The following is a 16109-nucleotide window of genomic DNA, read 5'->3' as shown; positions in this document are numbered from 1 at the left end:
ATTATCAGCACCAGTCCTGAAAGACTTTTTGGTAGTATATACACATGTAAAATGAAGTGGCAAATTAGGACCCCTCCAAATTAATACAGATTATCTTGAAATATTCATTTATTTGAGATGAGAGGAACAGTTATGGGGAAAAGGTTCACTTATTTAAACCTGGCCTGTGTAAACTGAACAACGTGTTAGAAGTACAACTGAAAGCTCTCTAAGTATTAAGGAAAATGGGAATAAGTGATTATTAGCAGCAGTTCTAAGAATTATCAGTGAGACCTATTCATATATTTGCTATCTGAGAAAATGAATGTTCACTTGAGCTTCAATGCACTATGCTAATTCTGACCATGGCAAATATCTAAGATAAATATAATATCAAGATAGAGACTAGTAAATGATTTACTGAGTTAACTCAGTCTTTGGCTTACAAGGAATTTTATCATTTCAGAATTCAAACTTAGTTCTTAAGTCTCACAAGAAAATTCATCATTCATTTACTCATTCTTTCTCCAAATATTTATTTGAAATCAATAATTCACCAACAAGCTTAGTGAATCTCCCCACTGTTGTGATTCAGGCTCCCATCCCGACCCCTCTGTGGCCCTGAGAACAGCTGTGATTTGTTCCATTCCCTGTCCAGTGGAAACTACCTCTGCCTTTCCTACCCTGCCCCATTGAGCATCTAAATGCCAATTGCTGGGCCATCCAGGTATTCGACTAGGCCATAATTCCACATTATTCTTCTGATCCCAAACTCCCTGACCTTATCCTGTGTGGATATTCCATTCATTCAGGGGACAAATGTATTTTAGGGGTCATTTAATATTCCTACATGCTTTTCACATGTCAATGCTGATACCAACTCATGAGGAACTACAGGCCCGAGCATTAGTTTTGGTAAGATTTTTAAAAAATTATTTACAGCTTTTTTCAAACAAAAGTTCTTTTGATGTTTGTTATTCTCTGAAAGTGCTCAGTACAATGTGAAATTTGGCACAGTATGTGGTTATCCAGCTAATTGCATTTGTTTGATATATCAAAGGATCTGAATATCTGTAAACTTGTGAACTTAAGGAAAAATCTCTTCTAAGCATACTTCAGTCTCATTTGAATCTCAAAGAATCCAACTAGGTCTTATCTCATCCAACTTCTGTTTCCATGTCTTCCTTTGGCCATTGTTCTTATTTATCTTGTTTGCTTCTTAAAATCTTGCTTTTGGGCTAGGTATATGCTTTAGTGATGGAGTGGCTTGCCTAGCATGCATAAGGCCCTGGGTTCAATCCCCAGCATCAAAAAACCCAAAACTTTATTTTTCCTTAAGCATCCTTTGGATTTTCAGAGGCTTACAATCTTTCAGTATAGATGTTAAAACAATATTATATTTGGTACCACTCATAGAATGATATTTAGGGCAGCTTTTGGTACATGCAAAGGGAAGAAAAGATCATTTAAGTCCAAAGGCATTATTTCTCTGTCGGGAAAGTCCTCATTTCCCTTTGTATATTAAAACACCACTTAAACCAAAGAGGTTAATGTTTTACATGGGTGCTTTGTATAATAATAATACTCTTCTACTTTCTAACATTTTGAGATATCAGTGTTTCATAAATGTTAATTAATGGAGGGATGCCATATTCTCATCTGCTCTAGCTAATAAATCGATTATAAAATCATGGTTTATAGCCCTTGTCTCTTATATCATGGACTCACAGATTCTCTGTGCCCTGTTCTCCATAAAATTACCTATTGTTCATAAAATCATGAGAATGCTTATTTTTAAAAAGGCTTAAATATAGGCATAAGCATTCTGGGGACAAATGGTAAGGAGTAGAAGAGTGGCACAGGAGGAAGGCTTTAAGTCATGACTCCAGGGTTGGAAGTTGTAAGAGATGAGATCCTTAGGACAAAGTCACACTTGAGAGTCTATCAGTTGCACTGAGTAATCTTAATATCTGATTAAGTGCCGATGGCGGCAGCAACCTATCAGGAAGTTATAGCCATTCAAAATTATTGCAGCAATCAAGAACTAACTAGACAGTGCCTTGGTCAGGCTTGCTGGGTACTGTGTAGGTGGGTAAAATCCAAGATAAAGTAACTGTTGAACTTGCTTCAGTATATGCCAACCTTATTACACCCACTCTATCTCCAGCTGGGTTCAATGTTCCTTTTTCTCATGTCGAAGGTTCCAACAGAATCCGTACTTATAGGCATCCTAGACACAATCACACTTCAGTCTGATTTTTTTTTTTCTGCTTACTTGTCTGTCTACTCTAGGAGATTTGAGGTCCTGGGCAACAAAGGATATAGAATTTTTTACTGTTTATTTTTAAATTTCTGTAGTCCCCAAATCAGAATTGCATCTTACATAAGCAGCCAATAAGAACTTGTTTGTTTAATGGAATTTGATTTAATATCCGATCAATGTTTGCTTGAAAACTCTGCTTTCTTAAAAATGTTGAATGGTTCTAGGTCACCCAGCATAGAAGAAGCTAAGAATGAATTCCTTTCAAATCTTGCAAGTTTCCTTTCTGTTTTGCACTTTGGGGTTTTAGTCATACCCAATCCTGGACACATACACACATACACTCTTGGGTACTCTTTTTTGGAGCCAGCTGCACACTTGGCAGGAGTCCTTCTGGGGCAGGAGGCAGCTGCTAAGCTGGATGCAAAGGAAAGAGATGGTGAAATACTTGCTTTTCTGCAGCAGATAAAACAATATGGCTATTTAAATTTGTCAAGAAAATGAACTACAGAGAAGACTATCTGCTTCATACAAGGATTTTTTTTTAAATTGAGTATGTATATGTTCAGTTTTTCTGAGGAGAAAAAATTAGGGTTTTAATTGAAATTTTTTGATTAATAACTTAATATTATTGCATTATAGTTATATATAATAATGGATTTGCTGTTACATATTTGTACATGCATACAATATACCAATATAATTTGGTCAATTTAATTCCCTTTCTCTCTACCCCTGGTAGGAAGAAATAGAGGAAGGGGCTCCTCTGTTCTACTAGTGTCCCTTCTATTTTCATATGACTCCCCACACATCTTTCTCACACCCTTTTCCCCTTTTTTCCCCACATGAGAGAGAACATACAACCATTGACTTCTTGCGTTTGGTTTATTTTGCTTGGATTCTTAAAGGGACAAGACCCCAAAACTGCTGCTTGGTGAAAGAAAACAGAATTGAGCTTTTTAAAAAATGGCATCTAATTTGATATGAAGTTTCTTTATAGGAAGGACAACATCTGAGCTTCTTTGTATTTTCTGCATCTTGTACAATAGTTATCCAGCAGATGGCAATCAATAGGGGTCTGTTTGGACAAAATGCATTGATAGTAAAAGCAAGGCTTACTTGAAAACTGTCACTCTCTAGAGATGACATCGTCTATCACTGTGCCTTGTCCTGCTAAACCAATAAACTGGAGTCACCTTAAAAGCAGTGAGAGGTGAAAGGGAAATTCCCACAAATGAGTGCCCCAAACTGTAAGAAGCACTAAACTCCAGGGTGATTAGTCCAAAGCATTTACATTTATCAATGCTGCAGCTTATCCTTGCAAGGAACAGTGAGTGAAAAGGTGTTTTACTTAGCTATGTCGGCAGTAAAGGGGTCAGAATTAATATTAGACTTTCAGAAATTTTGGCTCAGGGCTGGGTGCTAGTTTCTTTCAGTGTTTTGCGAACAATCTAAAAACATTTATTAGTGGCTGGGAATGTTCAAGGTGTTGGCTTGGGCTGGAGTCTCAGAGCGTTCAAGGCATTCTGTAATTTTCAATCAGGACAAAAGGTGAGGGAAACTGGGGGACTCTATCTCTACCTCACTCAAATGTGCCAGCCTATAATGGTTGCTGGAATGAGGTTCCCCTTTCTGAAAGAGAAGAAATTTTCCATTGTTTTTTTTTTGTAGGAAACTTGTATTTGTAAAGATTTCACATTAGATTCTTTAAAAATTCCATGGGACACATAGATCTTTCGGGGAGTAGGGATTCTTTTGAAAAAATTGTAATTATCAACAGTTATTAATTATGAAGTTATTAATTATATGGATTAATGAATTTCATTGTGATATGTCCATATATGCATAAAACAGTGCTTTGGTCATATCTACCCACCAGGGAGTAGGACTTTTGTGATAAAATGAGGCTTGATTTTCTTCAGATAGATTTTTTCTTTTTCTTTGTAAATGCAAAAACAAACAAAACAACAACATCAAAAAAAGAGCAGAGGTCTTCCTAGATCTCACAATGATCCAAGTTTAAAACACAGCAAAACAGTCTATACTGGTCTTTAACAGCATCTGTAACAGTGAGAGACCAGAATTCTTTGAAAGAGCAGGTGAGTGTTCTAACAAAGTTCACAGTGTGTGGACTAAGCTAGCATCTTGTCACCACAAAGGAATAGGAAAGGAAAAAAAAATTCTTTTTTATTTTATAAAGCAGCAGCACAACTTGCTGGCTCAGCAAATGTTTTTCCCTGTTGAAGTTTGGCAAAGAACAGGACTTGGGAGGTCTTCTCCACCCTTAGTCCTTCCTCCCGCCCCCGACTGTACCATTACATCCTAGATACTGGGGTGACTGAAAAGGGCAGGGAAGGAATTAGTAAGTGTCAAACCTGTTCCTCTTTATGTACAACAGCACCTGCCACTTTTTTAAAAAGTAGATAATAATCTTAATCAGTTTGGGGGCTTTGTTGTGCTTGCAAGGTCACAGCACTGAGAGATTGCATTGAACTTTGAACCATAGCTGAGGGGTGAGGTAAACAACAGGGCTATAAATATCAGAGTTTCTTGCTGTGGCTTTGTGGAGCTGCGAAGCAAAGAGAAAGGAAACAGGCTTGTCTTGTCAGAAGGGGTTGCGTAAGTAGGAACTTTGTGTTTTCCAATATTGATTCTTTTAGAGTTTGGGAAATACTTTTTGAGTCTGATAAAGTGCGTTTTCCCCCCTTAGAATTGAGTTTTAAAAATGTTGGTTTAAGGAAATAAACATAATAAAAAAGAAAAGGAACAAGAGTCTAAGTTTGGGTGTGGCAGGTGAAGTTCCTGGGGGACACAGTGTGGGCTTTCTTATTGATTTCTGCTCTGCACAGCTGAGCACGGAGGAAGATGCAGAAACCTAGCATTTTCACTCTGTGGACTCTGGGATGTTAAGTAGGCAATGTCATATGATCAGATTCAAGTATTTCCCACCAAAATGCAGAGTGAGAAAAAAACAAAAAAACAGGGCTTAAAAACCAGCCCTGTGGATTTGAAGAGCAGTTAGAAATGTGCTCATTCTACAGCATTGTAAGGATATTGAGAACAGTTTCAGAAAAAAAGAAAAAGATAAGGGGGTGGAGAGACAAGAATAGACTCCATTCACAGTGCAGAAGTAGCGTCATTCTTAAAGGAATTAAGTCATGTTTCAATCAGGAGTCTGTGAGTAAATTCAAAGTTTTGCGGGTTAAGTAGAGGAGAATGGGAGCCTTCAGGTAAAGGGGGGGTTCAGATACTGTTCTGAAGTTCAGAAGGAGAGAATGGAGAAAGTAGTTGCATATCCTTTTAGTGGGGAATTTTAAACAAATGTAGGTCTGCGTATGGAGAACTAATTCCAGGTTTTGTGATTGAAAATTGATCTGAAATTTACAACTACTTTCCACTTTTTATTGGGTCAGTTTTCAGTGAATCCTATTTTGTTATTTATTTATCCTCATTATTTTTACATAATCAACTGACAATTACAATTAAAATAAAAATTTTATTATGTAAAATTATTTTAAGCAAACAAAATTGAACAGCCTACTGATTGAAAAGACAGGGAGATCATAAAGTAAGATTTCTTTAATCCACCACCCTCTGCCAATGGCTTATTTTTTCATTAGAAACCCAATGAGGAAAAATCATCTTTTCATTCACAATTGTTATTAAGTGATTGGAAACTCTGTGCTTTATGGTAAAGTGAGTATCAGGGTCGATCTTTATAATGAATATTCTATAACTACTGAATTTCTTTATTTTCTGGTGGTTGGGGTCAAACTCAGGGCCTCACATGAATTTATTGCCTAGAAAAACCCGGGAAAATCTAGTCATTCTACTAAGAAATAAAACAGCTTAAATTATTCTGATGTTTTTATTGCCATTCTAGGCATAAACCAAACAGGCTGCTATAGTTATTGCAAGGTGATCTATCTAAAACTGTCAATATGTTGCAGTAGCTAAAAGGTCGCATTTCAGATTTGATAGAACTGGTTTGAATCCAGTCTCTCCTGTAACTTAACACTGTGATTATAGATAAGACACCTAAACTCTCTCAGCCAGTTTCTTGAACTGCAAAAGGGATAATGGTGACATGATTGTTGGGGTTAACTAACATGATATGTAAAAGGGCTTAGCATAGTGTGTGTGTAGTTCTAGCAATGCTCAGTAAGTGACAGTGATTACAAGGATAACTGTATTATCATGCAAATACTACCTTAAATTTTTCAGACTTAGTTCAAACAGATCTTTTTAAAAAATATTAGAATCTAAAAAATATTAGAATATTGAGGCGGCTTGAAGTCATTTATATTCTGTCCTTCATTAGTTAGGGTCTTATCAAGATATCATATCTAAGTTGGTATTTTGGGGCATTATTTAATGTGAAAGTTGATCAAGTTTTTTTAAATTTATATATATATATATATATATAAATTTATATATATAATTGAAACTATATATATATATATATATATATATATATATATATATATATATATTTCCAATTAGTTATATATGACAACAGAATGCATTTGACTCATTGTAAACAAATGGAGCACAACTTTTCATTTTTCTGGTTATACATGATGCAGAGTCACACCATTTGTGCATACATGTACAGACAGTAAAAATGTCTGTCTCATTCCACCAAGTTGATCAAGTGTTTAAAAATTCAGAGTATATCTGCCTGATGTATATCAGATTGAGCCTAGCCTAGATCATTCTGATTTAAAGGTTCTACTTTTTGTTGTTTTGTTTTTTGGAAATGGGGATTGACTCCAGGGCTTTGTGAATGCAAGGCAAACCATTTGTCGCTGAGCTACATCATAGTCCTCTACTCATTTTTAGAATTCTGGGTTCACTCAAGGTTACTTATTGTTAGCTTTCTCCATAAAAAAAAAGTGCTTTTTAATTGTAGATTAGTGCCTAAAACTGCACTGACTTCCTAGTTTTGGAATTTTGCCCTCATGTGTATAGGTTCTTACATCAAAATAAACTGGAATTACCTGTGTGCATTTTCTTTGCTTATTTCTGTTGAATATGTCCATTTCCTCATTACTTCGCACCCAGTTTTTTGTTGTTGTTGTTGTTGTTGTTGTCACCTCTTAGCTGAGAGGGCTGGCCCTAATTGTGATAATATTTCTGGTCAGGCATTTAATATCTTAACTTCTCAGCTCAGAGGGCATATTTTTGCTGTCTTGTCTCAGGAGCTTCCTGAAAGTAGTGTAACCAAAAAATAGACTAATTGAGTATAGTTTTAATGAGTATTAAATGGCACAGGGAGCAATGATCTGTAAACTTTCACCTGGGTCAAATTTTTTTACTTTTATATTTATCTTGGTTTTAATAGTAACGTTATGGCAGACAGTCATATATCTGAAGAAATTCAAATCCTGTAATATTACCATACAGCTATACTTTAAGGATTAAGGAGTGAAAGGGAGTCATAACCAAGGTATTTATAAACATGGAAGGTTTGAACTTGAAGAGCTAAAGGCTCACATGAGCCACATGCACGTTGGTATACTGCCCTCACTGCCAACTTTCTTCCTGAGATCTCTTTCAATTTTTTTTTTTTTTAATTTCTGTGTAGAATTCTCTACTTACCCTTCTTCCTTAGATTGTCAGAAAGCAGAAAGAAGTAATCAGAACTCAGTGCATCTCAAATGAAACTCAGATTGTATTTGCAGAATGCTATACAAACCAGTCTAAACAGTGTAAACCTGTATCTTCTAGGAAAGTGCTTGGCTGCCTGACCAGGCAAATTTCCATAGCATTTTTACTACAGTATCTCACTACACCTAATTGGTGCTTTAACTGCCCCCAACCCCCACCTCTAGCTGATACCTTCCTCTTTATAGGAAGATTTGTTGCAGGGAGGCTCATTAAAATGAGCCAAACAAAATGAAGACAAAACCCACAGGCTAGGTATTTATAGGAAGTAGAATGATATACCTGCTGGATTTATATGATTCATAGTTAGAATGTTACATTATCTATGAAGATGATTACAGGTTTTCTCTTTTACAGGACAACCCCAACAATGTGGAGGAGCCTGGGACTTGCCCTGGCTCTCTGTTTTCTCCCCTATGGAGGAACAGAGAGCCAGGGTGAAAACTTCATTTGTAAGCAACCCCCAGACTGGAGCATAAGAGATCAAAATCCAATGCAGAACTCCCACGGTTCAGTGACTGTGGTTGCTCTTCTTCAAGCTAGCTGATACCTGTGCATTCTGCAGGCATCCAGGTAAGGTAGTCTTTTTGTGGTTTAGAATATCTTTTTGTTTATTTTTAAAATATATATATATATTTAAATATATATATATGTGTGTATATATATATATATACATGTACATATATATATATAAAGGTACTGTGTCCTAGTACAACTAAAAACATATATATGTTTTTAGTTGTACATGGACACATTACCTTTATTTTGTTGATTTATTTTTATGTGGTGCTGAAGATCAAACTCAGTGCCTCACACATGCAAGGCAAGTGCTCTACTGCTGAGCCACAGTCCCAGCCCTGGCTTAGGATATCTTTAGGGAAAAACTATTAAATAAACACATGCATATGTACATACAGTAAAACATAACTGGGAACAATGTGTTTATTAAATCATATTTTTGGAAAAACTTTATGTGTTTAATAAATTAGAAGAGAGAAGACAAGGAGGATATACACCAAAATATTTATAGTGACTTTTTGGTAGTGACTTTCTTGGCATTATGAATATTGTTCCTTTTTGTGGACCTACATTTTATAACTTCTTACTCAATATGTGTTGTTTGTGTAATGAAAATGTTCTAAAACATACTCCTGATAATGGGTCAGTTACCAATATAAGCAGCAGAGAAGGGTGTTTTGCTAGAGTAGATAAACACTACATTTTCTATCAAAGGTGTTGGGTCATTTAGCAAATCTATATCAAAATATTTGTAGGGTTATTCTGCAAATATTTATTGAGCAGAATCTCTGTGTCTGTAAGATAAATTTTAAAAATAGTCAGTTCAAGAGGTTAATCTGAAGACTAAATGACTAATGTTTGTGAAAGCATTTAGCATACAGTTTTAACTAAGCACAAGTTTTAAATAATTCTAAAAATGAAAGTTTTGGAATCTTATAACAATATGAAAAATATGGGTCAGTCAAAATAGTAAGAAGGAGAGTTTTGCAGAAAAAAAAAACTGTGTGAAGAAAGAGAGAAGAAACTACTAATCCTATTAAATCATTTTCTGAATTTTTCCCCAAAATATTTTAGATTGGAAGACCTGCGAATAAAATTGGAAAAAGAAGGATATTCTAATATTTCCTATATTGTTGTTAATCATCAAGGAATCTCTTCTCAATTAAAATACATACATCTTAAAAATAAGGTTTCAGACCATATTCCTGTATATCAACAAGAAGAAAACCAAAAAGATGTCTGGACACTCTTAAATGGATACAAAGATGACTTCCTCATATATGACAGGTCTGTATACACTCACACCTCCCAAATTAAAATATACCTACTTCCTTTGTATGTATTTATTTACATCAGACATGACAATATTTATTGTTAAATACAATGCCATATTTCAGTTCTCCTGTCATGTAATCTTTTTTTTTAACATTTAGAAATTAAAACCACATCTTAAGTTTTTGAAACAGTTTCAACTTTTGATCTTTTGATGTTACACTCTGCTGGTTTCTCCATATCATTCTTCCTCCTCCTCATTCTTCCTCTGGCATTCTTCCTGTGTTTCTTCTGTGCATGTTTATGTTATTAAGAATGACTGAGATTTCTTTCTCCTCACAGTCTGCACATTCTGCATGCCCATGAGCAATTTCATCTATCCCTTGACTACAATTATAACATATATTCTGATGATCCCGAATATATACAAAACTCAAGCACAATGACTAAACTCCAGACTAGAATATCCACTTAATAAATGTTCACAAATATCTTAAATTCAAGATAATTATCTTCTCCTAAAACTTGCTTCTACTTTAATCTTTGTGAGAGTTATAGAAAGGGATGCTTTTGGGGAAAGAGGTGGTCAAGCATTATGGCTTCCACTCCTTCCTCCTGCCAGCCATCATCTAATATGTTGTAGGACATCACAGACACCATCGTGTGTGGTAGTTTTGCTTCCATCTGCCCTTCAGAAAATGGTGACAGGCATGGGTTACTGACTTCTATCCAACCTTCCATGTTGGGTCAGTTGTGACTTTCTATGGACTCTAAATCCTCATTATATTTATCTCTTCTTCATAATCACTACCTCAAGTTACTTCCTCGTGACTGTTCCTCTAGATTTTTGCAACAATTCCTACTTGTTATCCTTCTGCTTTAATAGTGATTTTACAATAAGACACTTCATTTTGTTTTATTTTCAAATACCCAATTTCAAAATAGGCCCATTTAAGGGTTGGTTTCTATATGTTTGAAATGGCTTTCTTCAAGGAAAGGCAATGTAAAAGAGTTCATCATTCAACTAGGTAAAGTTGAAGCGACTATATATTTTCCCTATGAATTGGCATTCTGATTAAGTAAACAGAAGAATCCATTTGCAGACCAGGCACAATTCTACGCTAAGTATTGTGTATATGAAAAACCACACTTTGTAGTCTTGTTTATCTCTAATTTATAATTTTAAGACAACACATTTGCATTTCTGAACTGTAAAGTGTGCTAATCATTTAAGCATCATCTGTACAAATATTCATTTGAATTTATGAACAAATAAGAAAGTCATGTTTTGAGAGAAACTCAATGCATACAATACCTGCTGTAAAAATATTCTCAGTGGGTACTTTGTTTTCTTCTGGCTCTTCAGAGTCTGATAAGCCACCCACTGCCTAGGCCTAAGCCCTATGTGTCTTTTATTAAATACTTTTTCAATATTACATTTCCTTCTTTTAGGCCTTTAAACTTCTAACTTAGACAGTTATAAAATATAACACTTTGATGTTTGTATAAAACCCTATATACTTACTGGGTAAAATGTGGCAAGAAAAATATTTGAACCTCACAATTTCTGAGAATTTGAGTTCTTCATTGTGCTGAAATTTTTGTTGCATTAGATATATTTTTAAATAAATGTGCTAATGGCCAATTCTAGATCTTTTTATTATACTGTGATTTCTGGTTTGGAATTTTTACTGCCCTACCAGTTGCAAAACCTTATGTGGTTTGCACAGCTTAATTTATAAGTCAGTGTTTTGGGCTCTGTAGAATTTATGTCAATTTTAAAATCATGTTTGACCAAGTCACAATGACTATACTATACATTTTGGTATAATTTAATAATAATAATAATATATACAAATGCTAAGATTAAACTTACTATAGTCCTGATCTGGTATATGGAGCCTGGGAGTTCATTTGTAGATCCAATCCACAGAAATTTACTGAAGGTAAAGAATTTTAAGTTTCAGACCATGAAACCTATAATACCTATGCCAAAATGTGCTTGAGTAGGATCACAATACAAAAAAATATTGTAATAACATTGCGTTTGTCCTTTTTTTCTAGATGTGGCCATCTTGTATATCATCTTGGTTTGCCTTACTCCTTCCTAACTTTCCCATATGTAGAAGATGCCATTAAGATTGCTTACTGTGAAGACAGATGTGGAAACTGCTCTTTCAGGGTATTTTTCTCAATTATTTTTACTGGGAGAAAAGAGGAAATCTTTTAAGAGCTTATCAAAATAAGTTAGTGTTTCATAATCAGTTATCTAATTAACATATTTACTGGTTTACCAGAAATATAATTTTGTAATTACACTGTTTTGCACGCTTTTTTGTTGTGTAAAATATAACACATACTTTCAAACATCTTTTTTAGACCCATAATTCTGCCTTTAGCCAGAAGGGTTTTAGACAACAACAATCAATGTAGGTCACATATTTTAATTACCATCAAATGATATTGCATGAGTATAAATGTTCAAAAAATTTAGGAAACATATACAAAAATATTATTGTAGTAACCTGAAAATGTTCACATAAGAGCATAGTGATAGCAAAGCTTACCTATGGCATTACCTGTCAAGGAATTGAGGCAAGATAACTACTCATATCGAGGATGAAAGACTACCAGCTTTTCTGTGAAGAACTTATACTGTCTTCCCAGTCTGAAATTTTAATTATTTAATTTAATAGAAAGTGGAGTAAGTTTTCCACTCATTACCTAAAAATGTTATGAGAAACACTATATTTAAATATTTTAACAAAAAGAATAAATAATAATATATTAACTAGACTTATTTTCTCTCTTATTGAACAGAAAATAATTCTATACAAAGTTTCCTTGATAGGGCAGACTGGCAGAATTTGAACTCAGGTTTAAAAACAATTCTGAATTTGATTTGTGAGTTGTACTTTGATTTTTCCCAGGTCTAAAGAAAGCCACCACCTTTCATTTTAACAAACAACTTAATTTAATTGGTAAGGAGTACAACAGGATAATTACTTATTTGTCACTTTTTAATCCATTCGTATACCATAATAATCCTGTGATAGTTATTTTATGATTTTAAAGATGAGGAGACTGAGTAATGGAAATAAAATATTAACTCAATGTCTAATCTATGCTAATTCATAAATACCAACTATGTAGATTTCTCCTATTTTGGTATCATTTCTGTATTTTGTATTTGTGCAAGTGTCTGATAGTTATAAATATACCTAGATATATAGAAAAAAAGCAAAAACAATTCCTATAATATACTTAAAATTTGTGAAATGTATTTATTTATTTATGAATGCTTGGGATGAAACCCAGGGCCTTTTTCATATTAAGCAAGCACTCTACCACAACTCAACCTTATAAATAACATTTAAATAATAATAATACACCATATGTATCCCATAGACAAATGAGATAGGAGCTTTTCTATTTCATTATTTCCTAGATGTCATTAATTATATAAACATTATTTGATATACTTTAAAAATGCTGCCAATTAAAGTACAACACTGTGTTAAAAACACCATCAACAGTAAGATACACTCTAATTTCAGAAATAGTAAAATGAGAAAAAATATGCACTGTAGAATCAGTCAGTAATTAATAGATTTTCTGAAACTAGATTAGTATTTGCTATTTATGTTTGTCAAATCATTTAACACTTATTTTAAACATTTACTAAACTTTATAAGTTTAGAATCAAATACATAGTTCTCATTTAAAAGTAATTCATAAATAACCAGAAAGAACACCCTTTAGTAAATGTATGGTAAAAATCCAATGGAATTTGTAACTTCGTAACATTGTCATACCACTTAGTGATTCACTGGGTTCTCAAGTTCATTTTGTAATTTTTACAAATCAACTTTAGGTTGAGGTTTAATATTGCACTGTGATATCTGTAGGCCTGAAGTATGTTTGTGGGTACACAAAACAATAATTTTTCAAAAAATGAAAGAATTAGTATGCATAATGGAAGATTATGGTCAGTGAAAAACAGGCAGTAACTTGCTATTTTCACCTGACAGAACTATAGCAGAGACACATTGGCAAAGCTTTGGTTAAGTCAAAACATTTCCTGCCATACACTGAAGTATGGAAAACTATAATTTTTGAGCAGAGTTTGTTGCCATTTTTTACTTATCAAAGAAAAACTAATTTGCTTCAGAAAACAATGTTAGAGTAGATGTATTGTTGGCACAGATGCAAAAGGTTCCAAGTAGGTCAACTGATTTTAGGCTTTGATATTTGTTTTGACTTCATGGAAACTTAAGTTCTTTTAGCCAGTTTACTTAATTTTACTTCTCAGCTATACACAATTTGGCTTTCTCTTTAAGCTTTTAATAAAAAAAGTCTAGGGGTTGAGACTAACATTAGACTCTTTTTCATTAATATAAAGCAAGAAACACAAAATCAGCTCTATCCTAATTAACTAGTTGGAATCCCATGTATGTCAGTTCTACAAATAATTTTTTTGCATTCCTGCTAAATTTGCAAGCTTATTGATAAGTGATTTACAAATTTGTTACAGACTCTTGAAAATGAAGACTTCTGTAGAAATGTATCTTTGCCCACTGTGGAAAAAACAATTGAGGCTCTGCAGCCACATCACCATCACAACCATCAGCATCTTGGGAGCAGTGAGCTTTCAAAGAATCAGCAACCAGGAGCAGCAGATACTCCTTCAAACCCTGCTCCTCTAGACCTTCATCACCATAAAAAGCACAAGGGCCAGTATAGGCAGGGTAACTCAGAGAGCTGACAGATGGCAGGAAGTGAAGGTTTACAGCTTTCACTTGCACAAAGGAAACTCTGCCAAAAGGGATGTGTAAATCAATTACAGTGTAAGTTGTTCAAAGATCCACAGGCAGCTTCTAGTAGCTGTTGCTGCCATTGTCGACATCTGATATTTGAAAAAAGAGAGTCTGCAATCACCTGACAGTGTGCTGAAAACCTCCCATCTTTATGTAGCTGACAGGGACTTAGGGCAGAGGAGAATGTCATTGAATCTTGTCAGTGACGAATGCCTCCAGCTGCCTGACAAAGAAGTCAGCAGCTTGATCCCACAGAAGTTGGCACCAATTGAAGCTGAAAAAATAAGGCAAAAAAGTGAAAATGACATTCAAACTAAATGTTTAAAATAAGATGTACTCCCCAAGCCGGTCTAGACACAATTTCATTTCCAGCATTTTTACAAGTCATGTAATTAATAATTAGTGAACCAAAGCCAGGAATTGGATAATGTGCAAACAGAGAAATCTACTATACTGGTTTCTAAATTTTAAATTTTATGCCATAGAAATTTTGACCCAAACAATATTTTTATTAGGAGGCAACTGAAAAGTGATTGCAGCTTTTGGTTAATATGTCTTTCTTTTTCTTTTTCCAGTATTCTATTTGCATTGATGAGAACAGAAACGTAAACTATGACCTAGGGGTTTCTGTTGGATAGTTAGTAACTTAGAATGGAGGAAGAACAACGAAGACATGTTTTCCACTTTTCTTTACTTATCTCTCAAAATAATATTATCTTTTAATCTTACATTTTTAACTGATTAAAACTTTAAAGAAAGAGGTGGATTCTGTTTAAGATCCAGAAATACTTAACACATGACTATTTTGCTAAGAAAATATATGTGACTACATTTTTAATATCTGCTTACTTTTTTGTATCTAATACTCATATCTTGATTTTTACTATCATCTACAAATAAAGGCTTTGTATCTTATTTTCTTTCTTTAACACTGTATCACACTCTTCTGAATTTGAAGAGTATGATACAGTTATTTGGCTGTCTTGAAAGACGAAATGGGAAAGAAAAGAATGTTGTCTATCTTTTAGATTTCCTAGAGTATTTCCATAGTCAATGATGGTTTAATAGGGAAATTAAACCCTCTAAACTTGAACTCCTTTATGGATAATACTGTTAAGCAAGAATGTAGTATGCAGATGGCTAAGATATGGATGTGTCTAAATAAACTCAATAAAAAAGTTTAAAGTTGTTTTTAATTTTATTATTTAGGTAGTATGCTTATACTGAACATAGAAATAAATTTTCCATTGTCTTTAAATAAATTAAATAGTAATAAGGAATTTATAGCTGTGCTCAAAACCGTCTACGCTTAAGGTGAGAATCTTTTTCAACAGAAAGGCGCTGTTCTAAATCACGAATGTTATTACGAAGAATTGCAATCTCCTTGTTTTTTTCTTCTTGAAGATGCTGAAGCTTCTAAATGAAGCAGAAAAAAAAACTGTCATTACAATTCAGAAATAATAAAATTTAAAACAAGAAATGAAAAACAAATTATACTCTGGTTTAAGCTTGTATTTAAAAAGATATTTTGAAAAGCTTATAACTTCAGTTTTGTGAGATTTAATGGGTAAAACTGGCATAAGGATACAAAGAAA

General features: G+C 33.9%; 2 protein-coding genes across 2 annotated transcripts in view; one reads left to right on the top strand and one right to left on the bottom strand.

Moving 5' to 3' along the window:
• The first annotated feature begins 4702 nt into the window (after positions 1-4702).
• Positions 4703-15699, top strand: Selenop (selenoprotein P). The gene is made up of 5 exons (XM_046468280.2): positions 4703-4858; positions 8264-8479; positions 9500-9712; positions 11762-11879; positions 14232-15699. Exons 2-5 carry the CDS (start codon positions 8277-8279, stop codon positions 14811-14813), a joined length of 1116 nt encoding a protein of 371 aa, XP_046324236.1. The 5' UTR covers positions 4703-4858; positions 8264-8276; the 3' UTR covers positions 14814-15699.
• Ccdc152 (coiled-coil domain containing 152) overlaps positions 14569-16109 on the bottom strand; it is a 41857-nt gene continuing 40316 nt past the window's right edge. The window contains exon 8 of the mRNA XM_046468281.2: positions 14569-15930. Within this exon, the coding sequence (XP_046324237.1) occupies positions 15808-15930 (123 nt within the window). The 3' untranslated portion in view covers positions 14569-15807. The remainder of the gene's footprint in view (positions 15931-16109) is intronic.

Source organism: Marmota monax, unplaced genomic scaffold, assembly GCF_021218885.2.
Source record: "Marmota monax isolate L192 unplaced genomic scaffold, Marmota_monax_Labrador192_F-V1.1 WCK01_AAM20220418_F8-fsc00120, whole genome shotgun sequence".
Classification (NCBI taxonomy): Eukaryota; Metazoa; Chordata; class Mammalia; order Rodentia; family Sciuridae; genus Marmota; species Marmota monax.
Note: the sequence above shows the minus strand (reverse complement) of the source record. Positions and strands in the feature narration are given on the sequence as shown.